Here is a 19267-nt window from a genome sequence, read left to right on the forward strand (position 1 = left end):
GTGCTAATCCAGATAATTAGAGCCTAATTAATGAACAACAGAGAAAAGATCCAAGAAGTTGCCCTTATGGTTAGAAGTTAGCCCATTTCACATAGTTCAAGGGCAACTTTGGCTCTTTACCCTTCTCACATTTATCCAAAATAGTGATGGCTAATGTTATTTATTATACAATAAAAAGTGATTTGCAATGTTAACCGATACAATGTGCGCTGGTTTCAATGAATTCTGAAATTTTTAATTTATAATGGCTCATCAGAATGACAATAGAATTCTGAAGAATAATGAATACACACATGAGCCAAACACAAACTCCTCAAAGGACAACTGCTGTTCAAACTGAAGACATAATAAAATGTAGAAGGAACGCTAAACACATTAAGACACCAGAAATAGAGATCCCAAGAATTTCAGTCAAGTCACAGATAGAAGTGAGTGCTGCATCAAAGATAAATAACGAGAGAACCAAACCACAAACAATGGGTGCAATCATTCAAACCAAGGGGGGGGTCAAATTGAGTCATTTTAAGTTACTCCCCCAAGCTCATATGAACTGGCCAAAATCAAGTGAAGTTATGCATTTGGAGTTAGTGGTCCACCTATATGGACACAAATTCATTTTAGATCCACAATGGCCAAACATATGTTATTTTTTAAAAGGAAAATAATTTTATTTTTCCCGTTAACCAGCAAACGTAGATAAATAAGTGAAGATGTGAAAGGATGATATAGTACATTTTTATATTCAAAACATCTATTTTCTATTTTTTCCACAAGTATAATGGGAACGATGAATGTCCAGAGTTGGAGGGGTGTAAAATCAAGGAGGTAAGATTTTTTTCCCTCCCCTTAGAGAGGACAACGTACACCTTGACAACCACATCTACACTTTGGTTCCTAAAATAAATGAAGCCAGAGCACGTAACTCTTTTCCTTTACCTTTAATACTACAACAACAACTAAGCGATGTAAACCAAATAGTGACATCCAACCAATGCTACTTTGTCACTCCTTTACCTTTTTCCTTCAAGGGTGTGATTAATACGATTAAGTAGGGTGTACGTTAGTTGGTTCGGTTTGTTTTTCCAGAAGTTCAGTTCATTTTTTTATTTTTGATGAAGCAAACCGAAAACAGAACCAAAGTTAATGCGGTTTTTCATTTCAGTTTTCAGTCAATTTTCAGTTCTGTTCGGTTGATTTGGGCATGTTATTTTGGACTTTTTCTTTCTTTTACCGAAAAACAGGGTGTTCAGATTTGATTTTTCCAAGATTAGCTTCGTTAATTGATTTTTTCCAAAATTGACATGATGAGTTTGTATTATTGAAATTCGCATATTGTAAAATGATTTACCTGATGCGTGTACATAATAAGCTGGCCAAATTCTTTGTGGACTATGAATTAAGCAATTCTTTTAACGTAACAGGAATGAAGTATGGGTAAACTTATCTTACGTTCAGAAGTATAGAAACAGGAGCAAAGATTCACTTTAATTTTATCATATGTTGCACTCCATCATCAAGTCAATCGACTAAAATCTACCTAGGACTTCTTATGAAAGAGGAAAAGGGACTCGGAAGTAGGCTGGTACGGCAGCAATGCAGGGTAAATGTGAGATGGTGAGTGTACAGCGACTACGCATCAGCAACGAAATTGAAATGAGACTTTGAGCCCTAGCTTAACTAAGCTTAAAGCCTAGGTTTTGGGTTACAGCTCTGAGCTTCAGCCATATGTGGACAATTGGGCTAGAGTTGAAACTAAAAGAGTAATGTATAGAGCCAAAACCTCTTCTACTTCGCTTTTCTGATTAACTGAAAGAACCATATCGAAGACCCGATATTATTAACAATATAAACCGTGAACCGGCCAAAAAACCGAAAAATCAAATTTTTTATTTAAGTTGATCTCTTTAATTTTATGCCCAACCTTGCGATTAAAAATGCACACAGAGAAAAATCCAATCAAAATTGAGAGTTAACTAAGCATTTACATAGTTTCATTATTTAGGAGAGGGAGAGAATGAGGGCATGTGTATGTGGTGAATGAGGGCATGTGTATGTGGTGCAAGGGTACCTTCTCACTGGATCATGTCTTAACCCTAAATCTAGTTGAACCCTAAGGAGCACTTTACCAGTATGTAGCACTTCGGCGCAAGCACCAAGGTAGCAAGGCATGTTGTCTCGACGCTCGTGGGTTCTCTCTTTAAAGAGCATCAAGACAACAAAATTTAGTTGGTAAAATGATCTTTTGTTCTTAAAGACGTTAGAAATTTAATACAACTAAATTAGCCAATTAAAACTTAAATGAAAATCCAGAGAAGTTTTTGAACTCGATTGACAATTTTATTTCAAGTCTCGCATAACAAAAGCTTTCTCAAACCACTTGACCAAATATTGTTATTGTTTATAATATTTTTTTTTGCATTACATATTTCTTTTAAAGTTTCTACATTAGTGCCTTCCATCACACTCATGAAATCTTTTTTCCGGAAAGATCCACATTCTTCGAGTAGAAGAGCAGAAGAATGTCTTATAACTCAAACTGGGGGGGACCGATCAAGGATCACTGGTTCAATAGTCAGATAACTCAGCAACTGAGACACCATTAAAGAGGTAACATCATAGGGAAGTGTAACCTCCAACACCCTCCTACATGTGTAACTCCAGGGTTTAAACATGGATTTTTGAAGATCTCTGTTTCTTTTTATGTTCTTCTCTTGTTGCCTTTTTTTATGAGAAGACTGAAAAATGGACCTAAAGGGGCAGAACAAATTAAGATGGGTTGTAGCAAAGACGATGGCTCAATGAGCTAAATTAAAGGAAAGCAGGGCCAAAATAAGAAGAATACAATAGAATTGCGATAGTAACAACGGACTTCCCAAAGTTTGGCTCTGATACCATGTGAAGGAATATGAGCATCCAACCCAAAGCATTAAGACTATTGATGGAGTTACCTAGGATATTATAGACTCCTTTGCAAATTCTTACATAACATATAAGGGACAAGTGTATCCGTTAACAACCTTCCACTCCTGTAGTCCCGACTCCAGAGTTTACACGTGGATATTTGAAGATCTCTTTTTTTTTTTTCCCTCAATTTTATTAACTAAAGATGAACCTGAGGAGAGACACGAGGCGAGAATGGACCAAAAGTTGCGGGAGAGAGTAGACTCAATAAACTGAAGAGCGAGCATGGGGCAGAGAACGAGTAGGCTCAACAAACTACAAGATAATCCTGAACAAATTAATGGCTCAATGTACTGAATTGAGCAAGTGAGAAGTCCAGACCAAACTAATAGCAGAGTAATACAATTGTGAAAACGGGCTTACCCAAAGTTATCTCAGACACCATGTGAAAGAATCTGAATATCCAACTCAAAATCTTTAAGTTATGAGTGGAACAGTCCCAGACATTATAAGCTCCTCTACAAACCCCTAGACAACCAATAAGGTAACTAGCATCTAACTGGAAACTTAAAGCTATGGGTAAAGCGGCTAGGGCTTTATAAACTCTCTTTGGAAACCCTTAAACTCCTTTGGATAAGTGTATCTTTTAACAACTTTTTATATTCAAAGCAATTTGAAAGACAAGCCATCCATCTTAGTCATAACCCAAATAAAAAACTAATGCCTTCTATCACGCACAAATACTCCAGCATAACAACAGATCAGACGATAACATATAAGACATGCTAGAAAATAGATAAAAGATTGTAATTTACGAGAAACGTGGAAAAAATGAAGGATAACCTAGAATGCTTTGAATTGTAGAAGTTCTTTGAAATAATAAAACTACTAAAATAGAAACCCACCAACACGTAGAATAGACAAATGACGAAAGTAATTGCTAGTGCCTAGCGTGACAATGACTATACCATAAACCTGAAAAAATGAAATCGAACTTGAACGTTGAATTTGTTAGCATGAGATAGAAAGATTACTAGCCGAATAGTAGTCATGTGTTGAGAGGTTTAAAGACTCTTGATTATACGTCACATCTCAATTCTTCCTTATCAAAAAAAAGAAAAAAACACACACATCTCAATTCTTTCGAGATGGACAGATCCTGTGGATAGAAAACTAGAGTTACTTTTTGATAAGGAGAAAACTACAGTTACTTATTGGAGCTTGCCATGAATAATGAAGTCTAATGGCTACAAATTGGATACAGAGTCAGAGAGGCCTGGCCAAGGAGCAGAACATTGGTGCCTAAGAAGGTTTCTGGGAAGCTGGTCAAATGTTTTCTTGACTATGTAAGATTGGAGAAAAATGCAATGCATATTGAACGAGAATCCCATGCTTGGTCAGAAACCAAATATTTCCCCACATCCTTATGGCCAACTAACACACATGAGCGCCAATCCTCTTGTCTTCTCCATCACTCTGCTCTGTTTTTCTTTACATATGGGATAGCAAATTTGTCCTTGTTTAAACTTGTTTGAGGTTTATCATTACTTCAAATGGAGAAACATGAATTGGCTAAAAAATTGAAGTAGGCAACTTGCTAAAAGTTAGTATAAGGTAACATACGACAAAGCATACAATGGAGAGCACTATAACACTCCCCCCCCCCCGCTCTCTCTTTTTTTTTTTTGATGGTGGTGTCCTAGCCACCTTGCGCGCACCTCGACTAGTTCACCGGGTACTTACTACCTCCTACCAGCACAGGGGTATCGAGTAGCTCTGCCCACCAAGGCTTAGGCAGATGGGAAGAAATCGCCTAGTGTTCTTTGCCTCCACTGGAATTTGAACCTGAGACTCATGCTTCTCCTCCTACTTCATTGACCACTAGTCCACGCCATCAGGTTTCTCCCTATCTAATTTACCTCCTTGGAGGGCAGCTCACTCAATCCTCTACCCTGCCTCGTTCAAAAGCATCCAATAAACAAACACAAATAAAGGCTGGAGAGCTCCAGACACATTCTCCGACACATTATAGTGTATTTCCCTCAAAATCCTTTCAACCTATATGGAAGTTTCCAATCAGTAGGCTTCAAGAACAATCAAGGCAGAACATCTCCTGATGCCTCGATGAAGACATGTTGTAGCTTAGACTGACACTTCAATCTTGCAGAATCGAAAACTAAACTAATTATAGAGAATTTAATGGCAGTTGCTTAGAGGAGCTACAAAGTCAAATTCCAATGCAAGCTAGACAAATGATTGTTTTCATGACAAAATCTGGCACGGGAAGTAAGTGTTCGGTAGAGGGACAAGTGAAATTTGAGAAAGATTTTGATACCACAGTGGCCTTTTTGCACAAAACCAGTTAAAAAATTTAATCCGAGGACTCCAAGTAGGTCATTTCCATGGATGACCAGCTAACTTTGAATGTAATACATTGATAGAATACTATAAGGTTTTCAAAAGATAGGTACCTATTACACCAGAGATGTAATGAAATTCAAGGATACTTACTAGAACTGCAGATGCATGAAACCACACCCTAGCAAGACAAAAAGCCACATCAATACCACACTTCTCAAAGGGATGTAAGAATATATTATTCTTAATGAACAAACAGCAAGAAAAAAAAAAATTGACAACTCACTGAAACAACTCTCACTTCAAGGCTGCATCTGATCATCTCCAGTCATACATTGCTCCAGGATGACCATACCATGGATCAGATGCAATGCAACTTCATTAGAAAGTGTTTTTATACAAAGATTTAAGAAATAGAAGAAACAACAATGACTCCAAATTATTTCCAGAAAAAAACGATGAGCCCAAATAGAATAAATACTCTAGCTCTTGATAGCTTTACTATTCTAGCCTACGGAGGCTCATTAACAAGCCACCCTCAGGCATTCAATTTTTCAGGCAAGACCAAATTAAAGTTCAGAAATCAGAACTTGTCAAGAAAAAATAAAAAATTCACACAAAGGAGAAAATACAAATTATGGCTGATGTTAGAGGAATCAAGATGATCCACAACATTTAAAGGGTGTCACAGTAATTCCTAACAAACAATCCAAGGTACCTTCTCCAGGGTGCCTTTTAAGCATCTAAATCACTGAATCTTGCCTCAAAGCCCTGGTAGATATCCTGAAGGAAAGAGTAAATTAGACTTCCCAAGACCCGAGGATTCTGAACAGTATGTAAAACAAAAGAGAGAAGATGCACAATTAAAAAAAAGGCCGGAAAACTACATAAAATTCCACATGAACAAACAATTAAATCAGAGATTTGAAAAGCGATTAAGAAAACGAAAAGAACGGATCCCAATCTACATTCAGAGCGAACAGATTACTCATAATGTTTATTTACAGATACATATGAATAACCATGCTTCTGTCAATTTCCACTCCCAGGACTTGAGTCCAAAGTATCACTTGAGACATGATAACTATTTTAAAATTCAATGAAGCTCTTTATAATGTCACCATCAAGAATTAATACAGAAGGGAAAAACGCCTTTGGCAAGTTATCTTACGATAGAACAGAAAACAATCCACTGAAAGAACTGCCAAGATATAGGTCTCCCACGGTCAGCAATCTTCTCTGCAACTTCAACCATGCCAAGCTCCGAAGCACTTAACCCAAGATAGTAGATAAAAACAGATAAAGTCCAATGATTAGAGAACTGAATATAAACTAAGATCATATGATCATAATGCACTAGTATCTAGCGCAACAGCATGTCCCTAGTCAGAAAATCATCATTGTCGTTCACTTGCCCGTGATGAATGGGTGGCTCAATGCCTGGGAAACAGTTATTCTCTTTTCTGGATCCAACACAAAGATTCTCTCCATAAGATCTTTAAAGTGAGACAACATCTTTGGGTCTTCACCTGGAGAACCCGAAATTATTGAACTGATATCTTTTGGCTTGATGTTAACAATCAGCTTCCTCATAGCCTGCAAAAGTATACAAGTGCAACCAAAGTTATTATACAGCAAGGTTATCATTAATGACTATCAATGGTTTGTTTATCAGAGAATGACAGGACAGCGACCTTTTTTGTAACAGGATCCTCTTCGGTGGCAAGAAAATTGAGATCTTGGTCAAAGTGTTGATCTGTAAACACACCCTGAAATAAAAGAAAGGAGAGAATTATTGTTTTCATACTGACTATATCATGACAATTATTAATGAAGGTGCAAAAAACTATAATAGCAGCACCTAATCCAATCACCTAGAACTGCTTCAAATCATAAATATTTCTAATTAGATTACGGTAAGATAGAGAATGTCTAAGACGAACCTTTCTAAGCATCTTTTTTGGAAATGGACCTTTCAATTCCATATGAAGACGAAGCATGTCATTATTACTTGGACCTGGAAATAACACTTTCCCAGCATAGAGCTCAAACAAACAGCAACCAACAGACCATATATCCATCGGATGATCGTACGACAAGCCAAGTACTGCAACATGACATAATACAGAACTTAATCAAACAAAACCACACATTCACAAAACTACCTTAGGATCAAAAGAAAATTTTAAGAATTGATAAATAAGCAGAACGAGTACCACCTTATAAAAAGAAAATTTTAAGAATTGATGCTTACTGATCTCTGGGGCACGGTAAAAACGGCTCACGAGGTATGGAGTAATTTCGTTTTTGCCAGCAAACATAGCATTACCAAAGTCACAAAGCTTCAGCACATTTTTTGCTTCATTTACCTAAACAAATAAATACAGAAAGGTCAACATATACATACAAATTAAAGGAAGCAAAGCAAAGGAAGCTACTCTCAGCAGATGTAAAGTTGGAGAATTAGCAAGGCCGCAGTAAGATGAAGATTACTCAAAAAATGCCACTTACCAGCATATTGTCAGGTTTAATATCACAATGAAGCACACCACAATTTTTTAAATGCTTCAAAGCAATGAAAAGTTGCTTCGCATACGTCCTCACAGCAGTGAGTTTGAGTCCAATGTTACGACCAAATTTCTTCTGGAGGTCACGGAGATTCATATGAAGAGACTCAAAAACTAAACAAAGATGATAACGGTACTCGAACCTAGAAATTAAACGAACACAGTGGCACTTGTCTTCAGGATCTGCACCAACTAGCTTCTTCAATATGACCAACTCTTCCATACCAGCTTTATACCTGACAACGACGGGAACAACATAACTAGGCCACCAGAACAAGCAATGGGTAGCACGAAATGGGAAAATTTAAAAGCTTACATCGTTTCATTATTGCGTATCATTTTTATTGCTACTTCTTCAGGGTCACCAGATCTAGCCTTGAGATCTCTAGCCCGAACAACAGTAGAAAAGACTCCTTTACCATGAGCAGCAACAATCTCATAACGGCCATCAAGAATTTCTCCGAACCGATAACCTGCAAACCGACAAGAAGACATCAACTAAGACAACGGTTCTCAGCCATCAAATGAAAAATTAATGAACATACCAAGCGGTAGGCTGAAACCACTTTCTGGCAGAAATTATACCAACCTTTATTTATATCCGAGAATCCCCGAGGGTCAGTGCCACACGGTTCGAAACTCGGTGGATAATTGGAGAAACAAAAGAATGGGAGAGATAATATCACGTGGCAAAAAGATAATCTCAACTAGCAATATAAAAAGTATTTTGTGCCTCTGAACTTGAATGAATAGCACTATTGAGCGGGGGTCTTTTGGAAACAGCCTCTCTACCCCATAAAGGTAGTGGTAAGGTCTGCGTACATCCTACCCTCCTCAGACCCCACTTCTGGGACTACACTGGGTATGTTGTTGTTGTAATTATCCAACAGAAGTAAACAGAAAATGAGTCATATGTAACTCAAAATTTGTCAAGCATCTTCAGAATACCAAATAACACAGAGAAAGAGGCTCTCATGAGTAAATATCAAGGAATATGGTGGCACATATAAAATGTAGCAGTGCCAGCATGCTCTGAATTAAAAGCTGAAATATCAAGGTTCCAGGTAACAAGTCAGTGAGATACTTACTATAATACCCTTCTGGATCATCCCAGTTATCATGAAGGCCACTGCGCTCAACTGCCATGCCATCTCCTTTGCCCTGAAAGACAACAGATAAAACCAGAGAAACATGAAATCCATATACTTTTTAAATATATAAGGAAAGGACTTCCTCTTAGCACAGTAAGCATGTTTTCCACAGTTTCAGTACAAGTGAGAGCACAAAGCAAGAAAACAATCCCATTTTTATCTCTTGTCGGCCAGGGGGTTCCTTTGTTATTGTTTGGGCAGCGTGGAGCAAGGAAGTAGAGGGACACACAGAATCCGGAGTTCTAACAATGCATTACTCATAGACATCAAAATTTATACTGAATGGTATTACAAAGTCTGCCACTGATAAAATAAACAGACACTCCCACAGTGTGGAAAAAGGGAGCAACTCTCAAGTCTCAGCTAGAAACATAATAAAATGAAAGCTATTTTGTAGTCACCATGTCCAAAATGGTTCAGCATTTATCATTCTGGGTTCAGCAGGAAAGACAGGGACGCTCCCTGTTCGTGCGAATTCGAAAAAAATAAACACCACTGCTGTAATAGAGAACTTCAAGAATTTCCTAACAGAATAAGAGAGAACAATACCAGCAGTCCAGCACATAATCCCATGAATAGAATCAAGAGGCACAAGAAAGCAATGAGATGGCCAAGATAACAAGTACTACATTGGATTTCATAACAGTATGCATACTTCTAGTGCCAAGAGTCTCTAGACATTATAAGTCAACACAAGCCAAAGTCCAAGAATGAGCAACCCAAAATCTCTGACTATGTTTCTAAAACAATGTTTCTAAGACAGAGACTGACCTTTTTCCTGACGCCAGCAGGTGATTCTCCAAATATATCGTCGCAAAACATGTCAGCCGACCTCTCACTCTGCAAAATGTAGACAAACGGAAGTCAATAATCAGATAAAGTCCGCATTTAGGAGAAGAATTACTGAAGCAAAAGGCAAGCACAGAAGGCAAAGTACTGCATCAACTAATTCTAAAACAAAACCCTAAGACAAAAGGAACAAGAATTAAGAGCTCCCAGTAAATAGTGTTGAAAGATAAATAAGCAGAACGAGTACCACCGGTCCACGGAAAGGAAAAACCAATGGCCTGGAGACACACCTTTGGAGTACCCTGTCCCAGTCCACCAGCTCCAGAAGCCTGCTCGTCAGCAATATCACCATTCTGCAGAGGTGATTTCCCAACAGAAAATGTCGGCTCATCCACATGGACAACTGCACCATTGCTTTTACCATCAATCGACTCTGGCACAACATTGTCTCCTGCTGCAGGCTTTTGAGTGGACTGATCCAGATAAACCTCAACTAATGCCAAAAAATGAAAAACATAGTTAGAGATCAGAAACTCAATCCAGAAAAGATAAACATGAAGAGCATCAACAGAAAATATCTCAGCATATAACTCTGGATGGTTTACGGTGCAATGTCAAACTTCATAAAACCTGAATGGCGACAGAGTTCAATTCAACTCGACATCCTAATATCTATACCATACATATTTAAGAGCAAATCAAAAATTAAACTCAATAAGCAAGCATGAATTTGGCACTTAAAACTGCTATGCAAAACAGGTGATTGATTAGCCAAAGTACAACATTCACAGCTTATAATCATGAATAAGCAGACGGTAAACCTGAAGGTGCTTTACCACTTCAGGTTGAACAACTGAAAAGCAAAACAATTGACCAAACAAAGACTTTCGTCGTTCACGTAAAAGCTCTAGATAGGCCAAAGTTCAAATTAAATACAGCAAAACAGAATTGGATAATATATCAAGAGATTGCAAGTCCAAGAAGTTACCGACGTCCCCGGACAGAGTAACTTTTTCCTTCTGTGACTGCTGATTCTTATATTTTTCAAGAATAGCTTGCCTTCGCCTTCTGCTCTCCTCCTTAATTCTATCAAGTTCGTCTTCTTCTTCCTGTTCAGCAAGCTGGGAAACAATTTTTTCCTGATAATCCTCCTGCTCAACTTCATCTCTGCAATCCAGCAAAAATGAGAACAACAAAAACCACACATTAAGGCAATCAACTCTACTGAAGAGTTTCTGACATAAAAGTTCCTAGTTAGAATTAACAATACCTTCTAGATTTCTCACTGTCTGTCTCTACAGCTTTTTGCTTTGTGTTCTCAGTTTTGAAGTGATCACTTGTCCTTTCTCTCTCAATATCAGTCTCATAATGTCTATTACGTCTATTATAAGCAGGACCATCATCAAGGTCATCATATCTCCGCTGCCTGCTGGACCTATCACTATATCTATCCCTATCTGCCTCCCTACTACGTCCTCTGCTTTCCCTATCCCTATTCCTCCTTTCTCTCTCCTCCCTCTCTCTGAAACTATCTCTCTCTCTATCCCTCTCCCTCACTGTCCCCCTCTCATATTCCCGTTCTCTATCCCTCTCCCTCTCTCTTTCCCTATCTCGAGCTTTCTCTCTTTCCCTCTCTCTGTCCCTCTCCCTCTCCCTTTCCCTCTCCTTCTCCTTATGACTCTCCCTTCCCTTTTCTCTAGCCAACTCGCGCTCCCTGTCTTTCTCTCTCACTCTATCCCTGTAATTCTCCATGCTACTCTCCCGATATCTGTCAACACTTTCCCGGTTATGATACCCTTCCCTAGAGCGTCTGCTGTAACTAGAATTATGCTCTTTTTCCCAATCCCTTGAAGACTCTCGGCTTCCATGTCGATAGTCTCTGTTGTGCCCAATTTCCCCATCATCCAAGTTACTTCTATATCTGCTTTCCTTCTCATATGTGTCATCTTTCTCACGAGACTTAGGTACAAGGAAAGACTCCTCTAAAACACTTTTGGATCGCGATCTTCCTCTGGACCGATCAGGTGACTTGGATGACCTTGTAACATGTTTCTCTTCATGGTGCTCATCACGAGAAGATGATACCCTAACAGATCTATGCCTCTTCCCAACATTTTCAGGAGTCAAAGATTTTCTTTGATCCTGTATATCACTTTCATCCTCATCATAGCTCTTTTTCTTTCTACTTTCTTCACCAGCAAAACTATCTTCTTTCTGAGCTTTAGAGTCCAATTTATCAGATTCAGCTATGTAACTACCATTCGCAAAATGCTTGTCACTGGATTTCCTTTCTCTAGAACTATCAGATTTTCTACTTTTCCTTTGCTCATCATGCCGTCCTGAAGCAGCGGAATCTCTGTCGACTTTTTCCACATTGTCTGTAGGCCCTTGCCCTTGAGGTTCATGCAACTCCTAGACAAGAAACATGAGCCGAATTAAATGATAAAGTACAACTTCCCAACATTTTAGCAGACAAAAAAAATATAAAATTTTAGCAATCGCAAGAAAGTTTCTTACTAATAAAAAGAAAGCCCTCAGTCACCAGGACACGCCTAGAGTAACTTTGTCCTCAATGTAATAGTGAAGTTCAAATCTCTGTATGGAATACATAATTCTCATGTCTGTTTTGTGCAACACACTTATTAATCACACAGTTGAAACAACATTAATTTAACATGTATTTGACACTGAAAACCGTAAAAATCCAAATACAGGCCTTTTTTGGTTGCTTAGTTAGGCGTCGTTTGGTAGCTGGTTTGGACGTGAGTTATAAAGGTATTAAATTCTACATAAGTAATACCACATTCGGTAACTGGTTAAGAGGTAAGTTATTCATGTATAAAATTAATACGTAGTTTGGTTTGCAATTTAGAAAACCTGCATAACTAATACATGAATAACTAATCTCTGCATAAAAAAATAGATAGATTCCCTCATAACTAATCTATGTATTACTACTCAGGGGCGCACCCACGTTGACCGAAGGGGTGTCACCACCCGACACCTCTTCGTCGGAAAATTTTACTAAATATATATTTATTAATACTATGCACATAATAATAATATATTAAACGAAATGACACCCCTTGGCAAAGGATACCACGTGGTGCAATGGTTTAGCGCCCAATTTTGTTCCTCGAGGTTGGACTTAAAACTAAACTAAACCAACAGGTCAAGGGTATATCTTATATTGCATATGTGATAATTAAATTCTTGTTCTTTCTTCTATCAATATCGACACCGCTTACTGAAAATCCTGCGTACGCCACTGTTGCTAGTACCTGCATAACTCTAACCTCCTACCAAACTACCCCTTAAAGTTGAATAACTTACCTCATAACTAATCCATGAATAACTTACCTCCTAACCACCCAAACATGGTACTATTACTTATGCGGAATTTAATACATGAACAACTTGCCTTCTATCTAGCTACCAAACGACCCCTAAAATCGTAAAACTCCAAACACATGCACTATTTTGGTTGCTTAAAGTGGAAATTTTGCATTTGAAAACATTAGTTTTCCCCTACTTACTAAAAAAGACATCTTTTTTTTTTTTTCAAAAACTAAAATAAATTGCATTGCTAATAAAAAAAATAAACACGATATTTATAGCGAAATAAGAATGGAAAGAAATCTAAACAGACCATGTCTAAATCATCTTCATTCTCCAATTTTTTTGTTGCCACGTCATCATCCTCAATAATTTCACCTTCTTCCATATCATCATAATCAATCCCTAAATCAGAAACACCAATAACAGTACCAATCCCTAAATTCTCAATTTCACCTTTCGGTTTACCCGTTTCGTTATCGGGTTTCGAATCGGGTTTCGGGTCGGATTTTTTGCTGTGGTGGCGATGGTGACGGTGATGACGGTGGTGGTGACGGTGTTTACGGCGTTTCGATGGTTCTCCGTTATCTTCATCTGAAGGAGAAGATCGATGGTGTTTGCGAATAGCAGGTTCATTGGAATCACTGGCCATTGAATTGAAAAAATTGAAGAATTAGGGTTAGGTTTTGAAAGAACTGAGAGTTTGAAATTATTTTCGGGTCGAAGAAGATCCGGTTGAAATGATGATGATGTTGATAGAGATATAGAAAAGGTGCAATGTCACGTTTTGGGAATTTTTAGAAGGTTTAACTATTTGCATAATAGTCCTTTAAGTTCTAGATTTATTGTTAATAGACTTCTTTTGAGTTGTTAATATATGCTGCTACTCGGTCTCCATTCTTAGTTTGATTAGACACGAAATTTGTGAAAATGTATTTTTGAATCTTGTTATTTTAAATTAAAAATATATGTAATGTATTATAATATCATTTGAATCGTAGGATATTTCAATTATCAAGTTTACTAAATATAAAAGGGAGATACTCTTTTCAGGGACAGATCAAAAAGGAAAATAAGACACTTAAATTGGGATAGAGGGAGTATGATTAATGAAAATATCTAATTTTTCTCTCGCTTTCTCCATATCTCCCTCTCTTCTTCCTTCTTTTTCTAATTCCTTCATTGTTGAGCTCACGAGAGCTCGTTATGTCATGTAATTTGGAAGATAAGAAAAGAATACTACTAATTTGGTTTTGAAATTTAGCAATTTATACATAAACCACGAAAGTTTGATGATTTTTCTTGATTTGTTTGAAAAGTGGGGAATATTAGGGAAATGTACGGGGAGTGGACTTTCTCTTTGCCTGTGGCGAACAGAGAATTCCAAGTTATGTTAATTTATCTTCATCTATTATCATATTATGTTAATTTTTTTATAATTTTAACTTATGATTTTCAGAATTCTAAATTATGTGGTACAGTTTTATAAATCATACAAATATTATAATTATTCATTTTTCTATCCCTCACCATGATAATTAATTAATATATATATATATATATATATATATATATATATATATATATATATATATATATATATATATATATAGGTTATTCGTCATGATCATTCGGGAGCTACCCACTAGAAAATTTGTATTTGATTAATATGCGATCAAATAATATACTCCATGCAACGTGATATCAAATTTTGTAAACTAAATCAAATGTTAATTCATAAGCACTTGTAACTCACTTGTATCGCATATATAGTTGTATCTAAATCAAAAAAAAAAAAAAAAATTCTAGTGATGATGCATCCCAAGAAACATAAAACCGAAGAATCATTGCCTTTCAGTAATATAGAAGGTATGTTATAATAGCTAATAAGGACTTAGAGACTCAAATATCAAATATAGGAAGTACCTCAGCATTTATATACAGATTGTAAAAGGTGAGTCATAATGACTAGCATTTTGGACTAATTCTTAACCATCTCTGACAAGTTATTATCCAAAAATCAAAATTGAATACCCGCTTGGAATAATAAAAACATATGATATTTGTTGAAAACTACAAAATCATATGGATATTCTCATTCTGTATCTTGATTAATTGGATCATTTTTTATGAATTCCATCCCCAACTCTTTGAGATGTGTTTCCGAGTATTCCTTGATCATTTCATCGAAGAAGAGGAGTTCCTCTAATTCGATGAATTTTTCTAGAAGACTTTTTTGAAATATTATTCAAAAAAATGGGATTGCCCGCTATCCATCAGGAGACTCTCTATATCTCTTAAAAGCCTCGGTTGTGAAACTAATGTTTTTAAGTTTTTTTCTTAGGAGGATAGTTTATATAAATAGACCTATCTGTCAAAATATAGCTTTCATTCATATGTAAAATTTAGAAAATGGTTAGATTAAACGAAAAAGGTAAGGCTTAAAGTTGCTTCCAACAGAATCTCTTTTGTTTTACAAGTCCCTTAGTTTGTACTCCCATATTCTTGAAAAGACCATTATCACCTTAACTTTTGTTTTTTTTTTGTTCTTTCTGGTGCAGCTGTTTAGCTATATTTGTCTTCTTTTTTTAGTCCTCGTTATGAAAGAAGCGGCAACCGTAACGTGAAGATTTTTCACATTTGTTGTCTCGTTCACTATCGCTCTGTGGAGTCAACATTATGAAATTAGCCGGGTTAAGTTCTGACTGTAACTGCAATCTATCTCATATTTGACCGCCCTCGATCACAAACTAAATTCTTTTGAAATAAAGTAAGGAAAGAATTTCGGGGTAGGGTCAAATATGCCCAAACGATGATGTCACGCATCGTATTGGTGCAGGGTGGATAAAATGGAGGCTCTCTTCTGGAGTCTTTGTGTGATAAGAAGGCGCCACTAAAGCTTAAAGGCAAGTTCTACAAAGTGGTAGTGAGACCGACTTTGTTGTACGGGGTGGAGTGCTGGGCAGTCAAGAACTCGCACGTCCAGAAGATGAAAGTTGCGAAAATGAGAATGTTGCGATGGATGTGTGGGCACACCAGGCGAGATAGGATTAGGAATGAAGATATCCGAGATAAGGTGGGAGTGGCATCAGTGGAGGATAAGATGTGGGAAGCGTGGGCGAGATGGTTTGGGCATGTGAAGAGGAGAGACACGGATGCCCGGTGCGGAGGTGTGAAAGGTTGGCTATGGACGGTTTCGAAGAGGTAGAGGTAGGCGAAGAAGTATTGGGAGAGGTGCTTGGACGGGACATGGCGTAGTTCCGTCTTCAGAGGACATGACCTTAGATAGGAGGCTATCGAGGACCCAGATTAGGGTAGAAGGCTAGTAGGTAGTCCCAAGTATCCCGTCGTACTAGTAGTCGCAATTTTGATCTTCATTTTCTTGTCCTTTGATTCGTGCAACTATATGTTGGTCCTTGTACCACAATTATCATATTTATCTGTGGTAGCTATTATTTTTGTTTTCTCATACTGCTTTATCATGGCTTTTTCGCTTTCGTTAGTTTCATTTTCGTATTGCTTTAAACTTTCTCGCTTATCCGACCTTTTCTCATCATGTTTTCTCTTGAGGTAAGTCTTCCGGAAACAACCTCTCTATCTTCCGAGATGGAGGTAAGGCCTGTGTACATTTTACTTTCCCAGACCCCACACTGTGGGATTTCACTGAGTATGTTGTTGTTGTTGTTGTTGTTGTTCAAATATGCCCAAAGGTATGCCAGCTGATTGAAAAAGAAATTCAAGGTTCAAGATTAGGTAAGTATAACGTACTAAGGTACAAGATCGATAAAAGATTCGGATCTTTAGGTTAGCTAGAGTGATAGTTTTAAATAGTCTCATTATAAAAAGCAAAATACATGTCCATAATGCAAGCATATACAAGTTGTCCCATCTCATCCACAGGGCACAAGTAAAATAATTGGACGCACTATGATTGTACTTGTAATGGATCATTCATGTATATGGATAACTGATCTCTCAATTTAATGTGCATGCACTAAAACTTCCCACCGTCAAGTAACAAAATACATATAGTTGAATTGTGTAAGTACTAAATCGTTCATGGTATTTTTACAATGCATATAATAAAATGCAATAATTATAGGGCAACTTACAGGAATAACTACATTTTAAGAGCTACTAACAATCCGTAGCTATCTTTTATGTATTTACATTTTGTAGCTAGTTTTTGGAAGCAGGCGCGTGTATTTTGATGTATTTGAATACTCTGTTCAACCATATACATATTTATATAAATGAAACAAGCAACACATAAAATAATTCAAATACATATGTATAAATGAAACAAATAACACATAAAATCAGTCAAAATACGTATTCAACCATATACATATGTATATAAATACACAAACATATGTATTCAGCCATTGTATTGTGTTGCCCAAAATAATGATTCAAATACAAATGCATATCACTCATTCAAAGCATTTACATTCATATACATATATTTTAAATACACATGCATATGTATTCAGCCATTGCAGTACGTTCTCAAAATAATGATTCAAATACAACTACATAAAACTCATTCAAAGCATCTACATTCATATACATTTTTTGATGTATTTGACTGTATCAAAATTTGATATTAATGAATTATATCAAATTTCAATACAATATAGTTATTTTACTAAATATACATAGTGTGTAAAAAAAACACATCCTTTAAGGATACAAGACATTCCAGAACAGAACTACATAAACCTCATTAAAAATCAAATACATTCAAATACATATATACAACTGCATATAGCTACGAAATGAAAATGTAGCTACGAAATGTAATTGTTGCAAATAGTGGTTATTAACCATAAATATCTCTTAGAATTAGCTATGCCATGTAAATTTTCCATGATTATACGCATAACCTGTCAAGTATACAACAACAACAACAAAATACCCAGTGAAATCCCACAACGTGGGTTATGGTGAGGATAAATTGTACGCAAACCTTACCCCTACCGTGGAAGGTAAGGAGGCTGTTTCCGAAAGACCCTCTGCTCAAGAGATAATATGTCAAGTACATAAATAGATAATCATCAAGTATGAGATTAGGAGGCCATTTCCCTTTGTTTGAATAAAGGCCACTTATTTTAATTTACATTCGGATCAAAGTAAATTCAGCCTGAGGTATTAAACTATTGATATTAATGAGAAAGTTTGATGGAGTTTAGTTAACTAATTCACTTATAAAAGGTAAAAGTCCAAGCCGACATAATAAGGAGTGTGATGCAAAACACTTTACTTGAAAAAATAAAAGGAATATGTATTACACGTACAAACTATATATAATATAAAAATAGAAAGTATCATTCCTATTTATCTTTTATCTCCTTTTTTGACCTTTTTTATATTTTTTCATTTTTTTTAATTAACTATAATCTCTATTTAAAGCTAACTAATTTCGTGGTAATTAGTTTTGGTTACATTGGTTTTCTTCAACAGATGGTATGACTCGTGAAATTTTCATCACTTATTTCTTTTATGGTTCAATTCCCAATTATTTTCAAAATAAGACTTTCTCTTTGCCATTACCTTATGCATTACTGATCAATATGGAGTTTCCTTTTAATTTATCCTAATTAAAGATCTTAATTTTTGCCTTTTTAAATACTTTGACTCCTAAATTTTATTAAGTCTTTTTAAAATGTTAGATCACGATCATTTATTTTTCTTATAAATTATTAATCAAGGAAAAGAAATTTCATGATTTTGCAAAGAATGATAGAGATTTACTACTTGGAGAAGAAAGTATGTATAAAATTGATCACACAAACAACCTTTTTTTTTTTGCATTCAATTGTAAGGGTAAATTATTTATAATTTTATTTTCTTTTTATAGGAAAAAATCTGGGAAAAATGTTAGCTAAAAAAAGGATATGGTGATATATAAAGGTTGTTGTAATACATCACTTATTTAAAGAGATTTTTTATTCATTGTTATATGTTTTCCAATTGGATTATCAATCTTATCAAACAAAAGTGTAGGTTAGTTTTTTTTTTCTTTTTTATTTTTGCTTATTTTTCTTTTGACTCCTTTTATGTGTATTTTGTTCATTTTCAAAACTAAAATTGTAATATGCTTTTTCTTACTATTGAAAAAAATCCTTTGGGCTTAATGTAGGGATTAAAGGAAGATGATATTTA

General features: G+C 36.1%; 1 protein-coding gene across 10 annotated transcripts; it reads right to left on the minus strand.

Annotated features, from left to right (window-relative positions):
• Window positions 1-3072: 3072 nt before the first annotated feature.
• Window positions 3073-13876, minus strand: LOC132041773 (uncharacterized). Of its 10 annotated transcripts, XR_009411239.1 has the most exons (16): window positions 13416-13875; window positions 11037-12178; window positions 10755-10933; window positions 10057-10259; window positions 9749-9817; window positions 8915-8987; window positions 8143-8299; window positions 7771-8062; window positions 7514-7628; window positions 7203-7366; window positions 6954-7028; window positions 6431-6855; window positions 5978-6042; window positions 5546-5597; window positions 5413-5440; window positions 4594-4959 (listed from the first exon to the last, which is right to left on the minus strand). XR_009411239.1 is itself a non-coding variant. In XM_059432469.1 (12 exons), the coding sequence occupies exons 1-12, from the start codon at window positions 13752-13754 to the stop codon at window positions 6667-6669; spliced, it is 2994 nt and encodes a 997-aa protein (XP_059288452.1). In that variant the 5' UTR covers window positions 13755-13876; the 3' UTR covers window positions 6206-6666. The 10 variants fall into 10 exon arrangements, 2 of the variants coding, with proteins under 2 accessions (XP_059288452.1, XP_059288451.1); XR_009411238.1 differs by having other exon boundaries at window positions 4594-5440; XR_009411236.1 differs by having other exon boundaries at window positions 5546-6042.
• Between the last annotated feature and the right edge of the window lie 5391 nt (window positions 13877-19267).

Source organism: Lycium ferocissimum, unplaced genomic scaffold (assembly GCF_029784015.1).
Source record: "Lycium ferocissimum isolate CSIRO_LF1 unplaced genomic scaffold, AGI_CSIRO_Lferr_CH_V1 ctg1166___fragment_1, whole genome shotgun sequence".
NCBI lineage: Eukaryota > Viridiplantae > Streptophyta > Magnoliopsida > Solanales > Solanaceae > Lycium > Lycium ferocissimum.

Bases quoted from the DNA above. Each gene is read 5' to 3' on its own strand.
- LOC132041773 (XM_059432468.1), bottom strand. From the start codon at position 13,754: ATGGCCAGTGATTCCAATGAACCTGCTATTCGCAAACACCATCGATCT. The intron at 7,029-7,202 runs GTTCGTCTTAGA...CTTTTATTTCAG, and splicing joins CAAAAAAGATGCTTAGAAAG to GGTGTGTTTACAGATCAACA. The intron at 6,856-6,953 runs GTCGCTGTCCTG...ATACTTTTGCAG, and splicing joins AGGATCCTGTTACAAAAAAG to GCTATGAGGAAGCTGATTGT.